Here is a 16,644-nt window from a genome sequence, read left to right as displayed (position 1 = left end):
AGTTGGCAATATTTGACCAAGAAATGTCAAAATGACGCATATTTTCCCCCACCTATCATCTTTACTGGTTAGTTAGAATAAGTAACCATTATGAAAGTCACAGAGAAACTGATAATATGATGGTATATATTAATGATTAAAGAAAACAATACTCCATTATCTTTTATAGATACAAGGTTTACAATAATTTTAACAATCATAGTCATTTCTAGTTCAATATGATAACAATAGCACCACATGTGGTATTCAAGCTCATCTGTTAAGGGCAACCATTATCAATAATACTTAAGTTAAAAAGGGACATGACTCTAAAGAAATTGCATCTTGGATAATGCCCCTCATAGAGGTGACACAAAAAGACTGTGAGCCAATTATCAATATTTACAAATATCAAATTTGAGCATAGTGTGTGTATATATTCATGTATATATATCTTAAACCCTTTCGCTGCCAGAGGGTTATTGTTTTATTGATCATCTATTTGCCGGAGGGTTTTCTTAGAAATTACTTTATTATTAATTAATATAACTATCATTAATTTTATAAGTATTATAATAATTATATATGTTTCCAAATCTGTAGTATAATAATAATTATTGTCGATGGTATAATTTTCTTTATATTTATTATTATCTTTATTATTATTATTTTCAATTTATTATTATTACTAGTATTATTATAGAAACGGCGAAAGCCGTCCATATGGCAAATACGCCAAAAATAACAGGGACAGCATAAGCTGTCCCTATGGCAGTGAAAGGGTTAATATAACTTTTGTAGAAATCTACAAAATGAAGCTACATGCTAAATATCTAAGCTCTGGGCTTTGTAGTTTTACAAAATAAGACTTAAATGTGTTTCCTATAAGTTTATATAAATCAAGTGACCTACAGACAGGCCAATTTGACCCCAGAGGCCATATTTGAATAAATCAAAATAACCCGCTCTGGTCAAATCTGAATATATTAAAATTAAAATAAAGTGCTCTTTCTAGTTCATTTAAATATGTCAAAATAAAATGCTCTTTTAGAGAGATGTTGTACCCAAGTCTTATAAAATGAAGATGCAACAAATGACAGTTATATACATAGACTTGACAAAAACAAAATGAACCAAATTAACTGATATCTGGGCATAAAATTTCTAAACAAAATGCAAAACCTGGGTCTTCATATCAGCTTGCTATACACCAAGTTTGATTACAATATCTCATTCCTAACTCTAGTTATTGTCCGGAAACCATTTTACTATTTTAGTAACTGTGACCTTGACCCTAAGGGGTCCAAATGCAATACCAACCAGGGTTTCCACATAAGCTTACTATACACCAAGTTTGATTACAATACCTCATTCCTTACTCTAGTTATAGTCCAGAAACCATTTTTCTATTTTTAGAAACGGTGACAGATTAATTGTAGATCTTCACTGAAGACAGTCAAGTGATGAATAGTAAGTACATGCTACACAGCATGTCACATTCTAATAATGGTTTATACATGCAAACTATGTATACAAATACTTTTATCTTTCCAAACTTAAAGTACATGATATGGTATGTAATGTTGAAGGTAGTGCAAAAAGCTCTTTATGTTTTGATTTGAAGAATTGAGGCAGAATTTCTTCTTAAGATAACATAAAATGTCAATTTTAGTACAACAAGTGACATGGGAGATTTATTCAAGACAAAACATTAAGTATTAATAAGATGCTTAAAACAAGAAAATGATTAAGATACAAGACAGAAAGGTTGTTACACTCTCGTTAAAAGTTGTGTTAATTTCTAAAACATAATGGGATACACAAATGATTCCTAGAACTAAAATGAACACAATACTAACATCATTTCTAGAAAATGTTCACCACCATCACCAAAACATGCCTTCAAGAAGAGAGTTCCAAACATTTCCTCTACATTTGGTACTTCAAATGACACAAGCTTCAATATAATTATATATATATATAAAAGAATTAAAATCATTGATAGAGAATATAAGTAGAGATCATATATTTACAAACAGTACCTATATATGACTAGTACATAATATACATGTATACGACTTGCTTATAAAATTTCATAATGTACTAGGTCAATCAGTTTTTCGACGGTCTAGTGCTATAAGGACGTAAGTCGTACTTACGCCCTTTTTCATGTTTTTACGCCATTCGAAGCAGAACGTCATCGCGCACCTGCTGACTAAATATCTTTACTCTAGCATTTAATTTGGCTTCAATATCGAAGAATGATAGGTAGGGCGTAAGTGCATCGAGTCCAAAAGGACAATTTTATAAGGGCGTAACTACACCATATCTACACCGTTCTCAAATTTTATAAGAGCCTAAGTAATACTTAGGCCCTTTTAAGACTTTGATACGTTAGTTCAAACAGATAGTCAGATAGTCACATTTACGCACGTTAGGACTCTATGTCACGAGTCAGGGACATACCTTGTCACATTTTAAGAATACGCATTGTAGATAAGGGGGTCCAAGGTCTATTCCCCGGGGAAAAAGTTGACAAAAATCATTTGAGTCATCGTCTATGAATTGTCAATTCGTTTGAATCAAAGTTTTATTACTTTGCATGCGATTGAATTACTGAATCACTAGAAATATTGCATTCAAACAAGCGCTTTGCATGTTTCATAATATAAAGGCCTCTAGTTGTACCTATCTAGCTATAGTCAGGTGGGTGTGGGAGGAATATCCCCTCCCATAGACCGAGAAATTTTAAAAAAGAAAGCAACGATATTGCATTAAATTGTCTTTATAAACATTCAAAATTTTGTAATGTTAAAGAATGTATATTCTACCCCTATAGCTTCATGTGGCAACAAAGAAACCTGATATTTTTAACAAAGTGTCTTTTTGCCGTAAAAAACTTTAGAAGCTGACAAAATCCACACCTCGTCTGTGTTAGAAATCATTCTGAGATGACAGGAGACATCGCGCATGTCAAGCTTGTAAAAGGGTCGAAAAGACCCAGATTACATAAAAGCTAATATTAATAATTTCTTCATGGGAAAACTATTAATTAAACTTATTAAAATAATAATGAAGGTTATTGTACATTGGGTATTGGACAACACTGTGTGACTGGAATAAAGAATGGTATTGTGACATAGAGTTCAGACACTTTAATGTTAAATACAGTTGACATTGCCTAGTCATAATGTCGTTGATCTAAAGTTGATTGTTAATTACAATAAAATTTGAATTTGAAACTGTTAGTAGTATAAATAGTGTATTCTTTCAAAGTTTCAAATGCTTTTAAGCTTGTATTTGGCAGTTTGTATTAAAGTAATTCAAATTCCTGAGTACAATATGTATACATGATGTACATGATTCGATGATTATATTTCATGTGTATCTTATTTATCATTCATTCATGCCTCAATATAGAAAAAAAGATTTATTTTGTGTATTTTATCTGAAAATATATGTTTTAGTTTTCAAAAATATTTTCAACTTGCTTCAATCATTCAATCAGCCAACTGTAACTAGAACCAAACGGTTCAAACCTCGTTAGGACCAAGGTATTGTTTTCATGGGGGCATATTCGAATGTGTTTAGATAAGCTTACAACTTCCAACACAACCGAACTAAAATAAATGTGTATAAACTAAACTGTTAAAATTTGTATCAAAGTTGCCTATTAGCTGTGTATGTGCATCATTGTACATTAAGTGTAATAATGTTCCGTTCTTGACGTTTTAGTGCTTTTGTCTATGATAGGAATATGTCTGTCGTCCGTCGTTAACCACAAGTTGTTTAGAATTATCTCTTCTTTAATCATAAGCAGGATCTTAATCCAACTTGAAATACAACCTTTTACATAAATGGTTTCAATGGGCCACAGGAAACTACGACACATTACTCAGAGCTAAGATATTTGATATGTAGCATTACTACGTGGGTTTTCAACACACAGAATGTATCAGTCATTTAAGTTAATTCTAGGAAAGAATCAATGTGTTGTACCTATATATAATAAGCAGCTCGAGGTCAATTTAATGAAACACAGTGACTATTCTAAGTCATATAATTATGTAACATTTAAAATCAAGACTTTAGTATTGTTTTATTTATCTGTCATGTAACCTTCACATACAATGTCATAGGTTTAAAGACTAAAGATAGTTTACAACGGTCACTTATTACAATTCATTATTGTTATCGATACAAACAATTGTATAATTGTATTGATAATTAATGAATACACTTAAATCTAAAAGGGCATATATGTTAGTTACGCCCTATTTAGCCAAGTCCCAGTAACAATTTTAAAGAGCGAAACTGCTAGTTACGTCTTTTTAGAATTATTGGCCAATGCACAAAAATGTAAATATTAAAAGGGCATAATACGGATTTTGTGAATTTTTATTAAGGTGATGGGTTATTCTAATTTGAAAATGTTTAAAAAAAAGTCGATATAAGTTGTTCTAAGTGTGTCCCAAATTTTACCATGATTGAAAAAGAATCAAAGTCTGCAGACAGTTTTTTTCAATTTCCCGAAACCTGCAAAAATGCATTTACGCCCTTATAGCACTAGACCTTCGTTTTGTGTTTTCATTAGTTAGGTTTTATGTCGCACCAACACAGAATAGGTCAAATGACGACTTTCAAGCTTTACTGGTGGGGGAATACCTCAAGTGCCCTTCACCGCATTATTTAACACATGAACAGGTTTCTGAGTAGAATTACTGACATTCCATCAACTAGCTGGATAACTTCATCACACGAAAGAATCCAAAGTGTCCCTAATGGAATTCAAACCCACAGTGGCAAAGTGCAAATGTTTGTAGGCCATTCAAACAATGTTCAGCGAATGTTCATTACTTAGTTTAGGAATTGAGAATATTTACACATCAGAAGACAACAACATATGGATATATATATTTAAAATATAAGACAATGCACTTGACTATTCTCAGGGCTTCACAGTAAAAAGGAGCATAAAAAAAACATGTTAAAGAGACAAAATCAGTTTTTCAACACTTTTTCACTAAAGCTTCATTATCAAGTGCCCTGGTGAATATTGTCAGTATTTTGCCATTTAAACACTTTTTTACTTTTTAAACTTTGTTTGTGGTGGTGGATGTGGTGGGGTGGTGGCAAATATTGCATGTTGATTTTTGACATGTTAAATATATAGATGAATATTAATAAGGTATGAAAGTTTGGTCAAAATCCCTTGAAAAATGTAGGAGAACTTATGCATAGCAGAAATTGTTTGTGCCCATCTATCTGCCTGTCTGCCTACATGTCCCAGTCTTTCAACAGGTAACTCAGAAAGGAGACTTCATGTGCCTATAATGTTTAATAATAACAGAGAACAAGTGTGTGAAGTTTCAACCCATTCCCTTCAGTAGATTTGGAGATACCAACTGCATACAAAAACTTAACCAAAGTGTGATGGTGTTGCTCATATCATGGTAAGTAAAATAGCTTTACTTTTTCTTAGATTAGTTTAGCTAAAAATAGGAAGATAAACATACAGTGTGACCCATACTCTCTAGCGCAGATTTAGCTTCTAGAACACCTCTCTCTACACTAGGTATACATGGGACATAGCCATCATATGTATAATATCCTATACGTAGCTTCCTCTTTGACTCGTATACCTAAAATATATCACTACAGTAAATATTAACAAGAATTTGTAACAGAGTTACCAACGTCCCCCGCCCCGGGAGTTTTATATGAAGCATAAAATTTTGCTATTTCAAAAGATTGAGGTATGGATCTCAGGACATTCAGTCCAAAATTATGATCAATGCTAGATCTGCAAATGTAACAATAATTTGTTAAAAAAAATAAAATGAAACACGGAATTTAAAAATCTATCATGTTAAGCTTTGACCTCTAAGTGTGAACTTGACCTTGGAGGTAGGGGAGCAGGTGTTGTGCATGACATAACGTCTTATTATTGTGACTATTTGTGCCAAGTTATTTCAAAATCCTTGAACTATGAAGAAGTTCTAAATTCAACACAAAATATACCCTATAACAGACTATGTTTAATTTTTGACCTCTAAGTGTGACCTTGACCTTGGAGGTAGGGATGCAGGTGTTGCGCATGACACATCCTCTTATTATAGTGACTATTTGTGCAAAGTATTTTCACAATCCTTTGATCTAAATGAAAAAATTATAGACCTGACACAAAATATACCCTGTAACAGACTATGTAAGTATTTGACCTCCAAGTGTGACCTTGACCTTGGAGGTAGGTGACCGGTTTTTGCGCATGACACATCATCTGATTATTGTTAACAATTATGGCAAGTATTTACAAAAGTCCTTCATAGATAAGAAAGTTATGGACTGGACACGACATATACCCTCAAATACACAATGTTGACCTTGAATGAGCAAGTGTGACCTTGACCCTGAAGGTACGGGTCTGGTTGTTGCGCATGACACATCGTCTTATTATAACAAACATTTGTGCCAAGTTATCTCAGATTCCTTTGATAAATGACAAAGTTATGGACCGGACACGAAATATACCCTGTAACAGACTATGTTAATATTTGACCTCCAAGTGTGACCTTGACATTGAAGGTAGGTGACTGGTTTTTGCGCATGACACATCGTCTGATTATTATGAACAATTATGGCAAGTATTTACAAAAACCCTTCATAGATAAGAAAGTTATGGACCGGACACGAAATATACCCTGTAACAGACTATGTTAATATTTGACCTCCAAGTGTGACCTTGACCTTGAAGGTAGGTGACTGCTTTTTTCCGCATGACACATCGTCTGATAATTGTGAACAATTATGGCAAGTATTTACAAAATCCCTTCATAGATAAGAAAGTTATGGACCGGACACGAAATATACCCTGTAACAGACTATGTTAATATTTGACCTCAAAGTGTGACCTTGACCTTGAAGGTAGGTGACTGGTTTTTGCGCATGACACATCGTCTGATTATTGTGAACAATTATGGCAAGTATTTACAAAATCCCTTCATAGATAAGAAAGTTATGGACCGGACACGACATATACCCTCAAATAGGCAATTTTGACCTTGAATGAGCAAGTGTGACCTTGACCCTGGAGGTAGGGGTCTGGTTGTTGCGCATGACACATCGTCTTATTATAATAAACATTTGTGCCAAGTTATTTCAAATTCCTTTCATAAATGACAAAGTTATGGACCGGACACGAAAGTGTGACGGACGGACAGACGGACGGACAGACGGACGGAGCCTATTTCTATATCCCCCTTTTTTCTTCGAAAAGGCGGGGGACAATAAACTAAAACTACTGTAACTAATAAATATTACCTTCATATTATCATTGCATATATTTTGATAATATATATATATATATATATATATACACACAAACCTTTCAATAAGTCAGAAAAAGCTACAAATTTTCATATGACTTTAGGAAGACAATACACATATGTTATCAAGGAAACAACATTTGTGCCTTTGTGACAACAAATTTAAATACCAATTGTCATTGCTAACAAAATGACTTCTTCACATGACTGTATCACTTTTATCCTTGTGATATGTACAATTAAGGTAAACACAATTTAATCCATTACCTCAGTATTTAAAGTGGATTGGTCTAGAGTTGGCATTTCATAAGAGATTAGTATTTCAAATATTGATAAATAAATATAAATGTATCACTTGTATATTCTTGTGAAAATGTAATTTATTGCTTTAAAAGAAAATGGAGCATACACAAAATCATTGCTGAATGGATAAAACCCTACTTAAAATAACAAAATATTTTGTTCCAAACATTTTATTCTGTTTCCGTACATTACTGTGTGTTAAATAAGAGAGACATTCCATGTTACAACTTTTTCGGGAATCAACCATATAATAATGGAACCGATATAATATTACAGATGATAAATTTTATTAAAATATTTCAAAAGATAGATTTATACCCTTTAAAGGGTTTACATTTGCATTTAGTTTGACAAGTATTATCACTTTAAAGGTGAGACAAAAATCTCTCACAATTATCTTCACCAATAACTAATCAAAACCTTTAACATATTGGTGTTATACTAGTAATATATTCCCTATATATAAACAAATTTGACAATTCACTTCTATTAACTGTTTCTATTGTTTTTTTCATATTTTGTCAATAATAAAATATAGAATATTGAGTGCCATTGTTGGCAAGGGAGGTAAATATTGTAAAAATTGTAATTTTGTATACCAACAAGATAATAACTTATCGAATTACAGACCTTCCATTAAAGACCAATTCATAAAAAAAAATCAGTTAATTATCATAGCAGTTTCAACTAAATATTTCATTTTCTTTATCACAGAATAACACAACATTAGTACTTTTACCTCAGTTTTAACCAATTTCAATTACTCAATATAAAACATAAGTGTAGTGTTACCTCAGTATTAAATGGTAATGGAGGTACATCAGGGTCCAGCTCAAAATGATAAGGACACAGAACTGCCTTCATTGCTGTTACTAATGTATCAACATCTCTAGCCATTGGTCCAGGAGTTGCTCTAACTAAAGGATAAATCAAATTTCATAACCAAATAGTACATGTTAATATCATGTGATAAAACTTTTACTCAAGCATATCTAGATCTGTACTTAACTATATAATATATTTGGATGTTTGTTTTACCAAATGAATTAATCCAAAAATGTGCACCCAGTATATTCACTTGTGGCCTAATACTGCTACAAAATGATTGTCTATGAAGGGTAGAAACACAAGCAACTGGACCACTCACCTGAGATTTATTATAATATAATATATTGCTAGGAAAGGTCACCATTACAGTAATGAGGTCACATTGTGTTTGTCAATTTTTACCAAAGCATCATAACTTTTTTAAATATTTGTTAATTTCTGCTTTTTATTAGTCTTGAGGACAAAATTTAATTTCTAAGCTCTTGGCATTGTAGTTTCACAAAGGAAAACATAAATGTATTTTCCTAAGCTTAGTTACCCCAATGAAAAGAAGATATAGTGTCTCAATCTCAAAATGATACCAGCATTCATATCAGCATTTGAAATAGTGCAAGGTTTTTACATAACAACTTTACTGACCAATTTCATGAACATTTTGACTGAAAATATTGCCTCTTGAGTGTTAACAAGAGCTTTCCATATTTGAGCATATTTGTGATAACAAATATTCAAACTTGAACTAGAAATCATCTTAACAATTTTCTCACCAATTTCCAGGATATTTGGGCTAAAAAAGGAACCTCTAGAGTGTAAGCAAGAATTTTCCATATTTGGTCTGTGTGATGCAGAAATATTTCTTGCATAGCAGACTGGCGTTTCCGTGAGTTTTACCCATGCCGGAAATTTCATCTGGCATGGGGGGTGCCAGATGAGTCGCGTGCCAAACAACAACGTCATTTTAGCGCCATTTATGAATGAATCGCGTTAAAATGACGTCGTTTTAGAAGGGAAATATGTCTTAGGATGACGTCATTTCGCCGTTGTTATTTAAGTTGTAAGTTCATACGCTAATGTAAGAAAATAGTTATGGATGAAATGACTTTAATTTCCATGAACATATATCATATTGAGGTAAACCATTTTAAATATGAAATAATATGGCAGAATATGCAAGAAAAAATATCTTTCATGTCTGCGGTTCGGATCGGAATATCCGTCCCTTTGGAACCCGCCCAATGGGCGGGTCCCCTCGGGACGGATATTCCGGTCCGAACCGCAACATATGACAGATATTATTATTTTCTCATCATGCCAAGTTAAAAGAAACTCTATTGATCAGTTTTAAATTTTCCAGACACAGAAGATCAAAAAGAACAACATGCCCAAGAATATTTTATACAAAGTCAACACCTAAATAAGTTACTGTAGTTTCATTTTTGATTAGTTTAAGTGCTTGAATGATTAAATAGTAATTTTATCATTAAACTGATTTAGCAAAAGGCTAGAAAACAAGGCATCTATTTCTGGATAACTCATCTATATCATAAGTCTGAAATTTAGAATATATTATATATACTTCTGTGATTGACTTCATTTGACAATCAATAAAATCACTTCATTTTTCAACAAAATAACTTTATTTCTCAGTAGATTGTTCTTTTATAACTGTAAAAGACTAAAAATTAAACTACAGAGGCTAAGCAAGAAGTCTGTAGATGTGAAATATGCTATCCAGATAGTTTATATAAAGAATACAAAACTTACTTAGAGTCTGCATATTGCCACCATCAAGTTCTTCTGATGACTTCAAACTGTAATATAAATCAGGCCCTTTTCAATTCTTAATTAAAACAACTTTTATAAAAAAAATGATATAAATACAGTTTATTATAATGAGAAACATTCCAAATTAGAAACTTAGATTTTGGAAGATCAGTGGAATTACTAATGTGCCCTTTCATAGAAGATACCTGAAGCAATGTATGGAAAGGATATTAACTGAACAAACAATAAAATTATGAATACCTTAACCTTCCAGATGTTGGTTTTAAACAAGAAGTACCACAGAAATGACTTGGAATTCTAAGACTGCCACCTATATCGCTTCCCCACCCTAAAATAGAAGCCTCTGCCCCTAAAATACATGCTTCACCCCCTGATGATCCACCTGGTCCACGCTTTAAGTTATGCGGATTTACAGTTGTTCCATAGATAGGGTTTGAACATTCACATCTGTAATAAATACTTCCTCTTGATTCTCTTTTTGCATTAGAATATTTTATACTGACTCTATATGAAACAAGAGCCGGTTGAACTGAGTGATGCTCCCAGACTAGGATTTGGACATAGGAAAGTATATCTTTTGTAGTTTCAGAGTAATGTCCCAGACAAAGTTCAAAGTGTGATAATTCCAAACTTAGGCAATGCAGAGTTACTGTTATTTGCACTGCACTTCTACTTAATAAAATATGATAAACATGATCAACAAGGAAAGGCGGCGTTCAATGAACGCAACCCCCATATGACCCAGCAACAAGTGCCCATGGCAAGGAGCCCAGGCGGACCCCAATCAAAAACAGAACAGGGCAAAGACAGAGCACGGACATAAGATTTATCTACAGTCTTGCGCACGACACATCATCTCAATATGTTGATCATTTCTGTGAAATAGTTGTAAAATCGGACTTCAAATAACAAAGTTATGGGCCGGACACAATTTTGCTTCAAGATCATGCTGTGACCTTGACCTTCAAGGTAGTGCCCTAATGTTACATGCGAAACATTGTCTCAATATGGTGATCATTTCTGTGAAATAGTTGTAAAATCCGACTTCAAATAACAAAGTTATGGGCCGGACACAAATTTGGGACATACGTTTGTACGAACGGACTGACGGACGGACTCACAAAATGGTACTTATGTGACTTTTCCTTTGATCTTTTTGGCCATTTTTAGTCACACAAGGCTTAAAAAAAGACACACAAGTAAAAACGGAATGAATAGGATCAAAGAGAATTTACTGTTACCCATTGTTCTCCAAGTCACACAAGTACCTCCGGATTTGTACGGGCTGACAGACAACCCGGCAACTATATGCTCCCCCGAAATTTTTCGAGGAGCATAAAAACATTTCCATTGAATGTTTTAAGTTATTATGAATTGAGTTATTGCATAAGCCACATCGGGAAAAATCTACATGTCTCAGTGTGGTGCCCAGATTAATATTCAATAGGCTATATGAAGACATATTTTGTGGTGGGGTACATTCAGTTCAGAGGTTATGATTCCTAAAATATTATCAAAATTGAAAATTTGAAAAAAATATTTATGGTTTCATCCCATTGTAATTCTTGATAAAAATTTACTTGGTAAACAATTTTTGGACAATAAATCTTATAATACTTTGGGAAAATACACACCAAAATACAAGTTAAAACTTGACAATACCTTAATATTTTTCAGATACATGCACTTATTTTCTGACTGGCATTCAATTTAAAATATTATAGCATTTCTTTGTAGAAAATATAAGGTATAATTTGTATACAATTTTGAAAAGCTTACGTCATCATGGTCTGTGGAATATTTGTTCGCACAAACGGCACAGCGCCAACATGTTTTAATACCTTTACAAGTACACCATCTTCTTTAGCAGGTTTTCCTATCATAGGGCTCATTCCACCAGTACAGTCAAATTTCTTAAAATATACTTCAAGTTTTAAGGTCATAATACATTTCATTACATTATGTTTTTAGGGGTATAAAGCTAAACTTTGCTGCCTTTAATAAGTATTATATTTGTTTGCATCTTAATAAAAATCATATCAATTAACTACCTAAACTTAAAGAGTAGTGTCTGAAAAATTTCCCTAATTAAATGATCCCTTATCCTTCTTAAAACAAGAGGGCTATGATAGCCCTGATGTGTTCACTGAAGATACAAAAAGGATATAAAAGGTCACAAATTTTATTTTTCAATGATAAAGTCCGTACTAATGGCTCACATTGGGTTTGTCATTTTTTACCCAAGCTGCATATTTTTTGGCATAATGTCTGCTACAAAAGCTTTACGCCAAATATCTAAGATCTAATCTGTTTGGCTTAAGAGGAGATGATTTTTAAAGATTTTACTGTAACCATAATTTATAAGGAAAACCAAAGACCACCTGGACCTGGGAACGGCAAATTTTGACCCCAGATCTATTATTTAAATAAGTATGGTAGTGGTTCACTACCTGTTTTGTGCAAAATATCTCAGCTTTAGCCTAGAAAAGATTATTTCTAAGATTTTTCTTTAATATACATATAAGGTTAACCCATGACCCCTCAAAACAGGGCCAATTTAATCCCAGGTGGTCCACTACACAATCTTTCATGCCAAGTATCTCAGCTCTAGCCTTTATGGTTTCAAGAAATTTTTTAAAGCATTTGATATATACATAAAAGAAAGAGACTCCAATGGGTAGGGCTAATTTTAACCCCAAGTCTCTTGTTTGAACAATATTGGTACAGGCATACTTAATGATGTTTCATGCCAAATATTGAAGCCTGAACCTTTATGGATTCAGAGGAGATGGTTTTTAAAGAATTTACTTAAGAATTTACTAAAAACAGATAAGGAAAACCCATGACGTCCACTACATGATGCTTCAAGCCAAAAATCTAAGCTCTAGCCATTTTAGTTTCTGAGGAGAAACAAGTGGTTCAACTTCACTTTTTTAATTATGGGATACTTTTATTCTTCCTTCATGTAAGTTTGAATAAAAAAACCTAATTATCTGTACAAAATTTAATATTTTAGCATTTTGTCACCTTAGTGCAGTAACAGTTTAACTCTTATTCCATATATAAGGAGTTAACCCATTACTGCACATATGGTGATAATTTGATATTTCTTGACAAAAGTTGGTAAATGTATCTAGCCTAAGAAGAACTGCATTTTTACATAAACTCATAAATTTGTGAACTATTTAAATAATTTCTTTGTTTATACAAAGAGATGATTCGCTTCAACAAAATATATGTCTTACTAAAATATTACCTTTAAAAAATAGTTTTCTTTAATACTGACTGGAATACCATGTAATGGCAATCTCTTCTTCTGAGTATCACAATCTTCAGCTAAAGGCTGTAATATACAGATTCAAATTAATCACAAGACCTGTCTATAGGACAGATAGCTTTACTATTCTCAGTCAAATACCTGGATAATGTAGAATTTTCTAAATCCAAACAGGACTACATATCAGTGAAATCCAAGTTAAGAGTTATTTTCCTTTGAAAAAGACCTATTATTATGGTCTCAAATAAGTGTGTGAAGTTTCAACACATTCATTTCAGTAGATTTTGAGATACCAACATGCACACAAAAACTTAACAGAAGTGTGATGGCTACTATACACCTGAATGAGTACAATAGCTCTCCCTATTCTTTCAATTGTCAAGCTAACATGATTACATTTGTGCAAACAATTCTATGACACACTAAATACTGTGAATTCACTGAATTTCGTGGGCATGAAATTTAATGGTTTTGTCACAATGAACATTTTTGTTGGTTCTTAAATTTGTGGACTGTTTTTTTTTTTAAAAGGGTAAAATGTAAATAATGTGATGCAAAATAATCTTAAAACTAACAAAATGGAATTTCGTTGGGTTCTTAAATTCGTGAAAAGATATATCCACGAAAAAACAACGAAAATTAGTTCACCACTACCTAGATCTATCACTAAATGTGATAAATACCCCCACAAGACTGCTTCGCAAATGAGGATATTACTAGTAACAGAATACCTTGTAAAAGAATTGAAATATAGAGTTATGGTTGTGGCCAATTAAAGATAGTTATGGTTCTTGTATGTTGCATTTCCTTTCAATGTGGCCATTGATGAAGTTTTATTGAATTACTCTGTAATAAGTCCAGAAAGACAAAGAAAAGGATTAAAGGGCAATAACTCTATTAATACAGAAGATGGAGTTATAGTTCTTGTGCACTGCACTTCCTATTATTGTGCTTGACCATTGTATGAAGTTGTTTTGAACCAGTACGTTTTAAGTTATGCTTCAGACAAGGAAAAGTATCATAGGGCAGTAACTCTGTATTTTGTCAAAATGGAGTTATGGCTCTTTTGCACTGCATTTCCTTTTAATGTCCTTGACAACTGTATGAAGTTGTATTGAATTTCAACCATTAGTCTTCAAGTTATGCTCCGGACAAGGAAAATGCAAAGGACGTCTGGACTGACCAACCAACCGACCACCGGGTGACTCCTATATACCCCCCAAACTTCGTTTTTGGGGATATAATAATAATCATTTTGCAGTAGTAGGAAAGAAGTAGATCTTTTTTTGTTTCAATTTTGCCATAATGCAGCAAGGCCTAGTGAATTTGTATATGGCTATTTATTACATACCTATAAATTTTCTCCCTAAAATACATTCAAATCTTGTAGCACAAATACACATAAACAAATAGAAATTTTCGTATCATGTAAGTGTCAAATACAGTACCATATATGGCAGTGTCAGACTATTTTTGACGTTGGGTCCAATACAGTTTTAGAGTTATGTCAATACAGTTTTAGAGTTATGTCCCGGACAAAGTTCAAAGTGTAATAATAAACAAAGGGCAAAAATTAGGCAAGGCAGAGCTACGGTTCTTGTGCACTTCACACCTACTAAATGAGATCAATCTACCTACAAAGTTTCATGTTGATACCTCTTATACTTTAAGAGATATGTCCCGGACAAAGTTCAAAGTGTAAAAACAAACAAAAGGCAATAATTCAAAATATAGGCAAGGCAGAGTTAAGGTTCCTGTGCACTGCACACCTACTCAATGAGATCTATCTACCTACAAAGTTTCATGTTGATACCTCTTGTTGTTTTAGTTATGTCCCGGACAAGAAAAGCAGACGGATGGACAGACGGACGGACAAGGCAGCGACTATTTGCTCCCTCCAAAATTTTTCGGGGAGCATAAGAATGGTATATTGCTACACATTTACTACATAAACAATGGCTAGATTGTATGGCTACACATTTAGTGCAGAAATAATGGCAAGAGTATATCACTTCACTTTTACTACATACCAACAGATAAAAGTATTTGGCTATATAATTATTATATGGTTAAACATAAACAATGGTTCGAGGTTATGTCTACACATATACAACATACTAAGGGTGTAACGGTTTACCGGTATACCGATATATTGCAATATGAAAAAATAAATTTCGAACTGCGGTACGATTTTTGGAAAACCGGTATTTTATAAAAATCATCATTTTCAATTAATTGCCTTCTAATTTTGTACAAATTCACATAAAATCTTTAATTGGCAAATTTTGTTTGCGCCAACGTAAGATAAAAGTATCCGACAACTAGTACACTTGAAAGTCAATAAGCGGCCGCATAATTTACATAAGCGGCCCAGATGTGAAAGGTCACACGCGACTAGTTTTGTTGATCAAATTGTGTGACACTACTTTCTATTTATTCCTTACATTTTTATTAAGTTTCTACTAAAAATATATACATATAATAATAATATATAAATGTTACTCCATCTTTACATCAAAACATATACACGACAATACGTATTGCAATATATTGCAATACGCTTCAGCAAAATGGCAATATATTGCAATATAGTTTTTGCTGTATTGTTTCAACCCTACAACATACCAGGGATATGATAAACAAACCATGATGGCCCTGAAATCACTCACCTGTATATAGGCCCCTGGACCAAAGCCAATTTTAAATCAGGGGTTTTTGTTTGAACAAACTTGGCAGACACCCATTACAAAATGTTTCATGATAAATATCTACGCTCTAGCTGTTTGGGGTTTTTATACGAAGATTTTTTAAGGTTTTACTAAATACATAGACCCCCAATGTAGGAGGCCAATTTTGACCCCAGGGCTTTTGCTTGAACAAACTTGGTAGACACTCACTAGAAGATATTTCATGCTTAGTATCTAAACTACAGCTCTTTGGGTTTTTAAAAGAAGATTTTTAAAGTTTTTACTATATACATAAAGGGAAAAACAATGACACCCTGGGGCGGGGCCAATTTTTACTCTAGGGCTTTTATTTGAACAAACTTGGTAGACAACCACTAGATAGAAGAGGTTTCATGCTTAATATCTAAGCTCTTGCTATTTGGGTTTTTAAAAAGAAGATTATTTAAGGTTTTACAATATA

The 16,644-nt window shown here is 32.9% G+C and overlaps 1 protein-coding gene across 5 annotated transcripts in view; it reads right to left on the bottom strand.

Annotated features, from left to right (window-relative positions):
- The window catches only part of LOC132760554 (fatty-acid amide hydrolase 1-like), a 74,003-nt gene that overhangs the window by 18,963 nt on the left and 38,396 nt on the right, over window positions 1–16,644 (bottom strand). For all 5 annotated transcript variants that reach the window (XM_060752549.1, XM_060752551.1, XM_060752550.1 and 2 more), the window contains 7 exons: window positions 13,477–13,563; window positions 12,000–12,133; window positions 10,461–10,667; window positions 10,200–10,246; window positions 8,400–8,524; window positions 5,496–5,621; window positions 1,839–1,936 (listed from right to left, as the gene is read on the bottom strand). In XM_060752549.1, coding sequence (XP_060608532.1) covers window positions 1,839–1,936; window positions 5,496–5,621; window positions 8,400–8,524; window positions 10,200–10,246; window positions 10,461–10,667; window positions 12,000–12,133; window positions 13,477–13,563 — 824 coding nt within the window. The remainder of the gene's footprint in view (window positions 1–1,838; window positions 1,937–5,495; window positions 5,622–8,399; window positions 8,525–10,199; window positions 10,247–10,460; window positions 10,668–11,999; window positions 12,134–13,476; window positions 13,564–16,644) is intronic.

The sequence above is a fragment of the Ruditapes philippinarum genome, unplaced genomic scaffold, assembly GCF_026571515.1.
Source record: "Ruditapes philippinarum isolate M1 unplaced genomic scaffold, ASM2657151v2 ctg2204_1_1_1_1, whole genome shotgun sequence".
Classification (NCBI taxonomy): domain Eukaryota; kingdom Metazoa; phylum Mollusca; class Bivalvia; order Venerida; family Veneridae; genus Ruditapes; species Ruditapes philippinarum.
The sequence above is the reverse complement of the archived record's forward strand: the minus strand, read 5'-3'. Positions and strand labels throughout refer to the sequence as shown.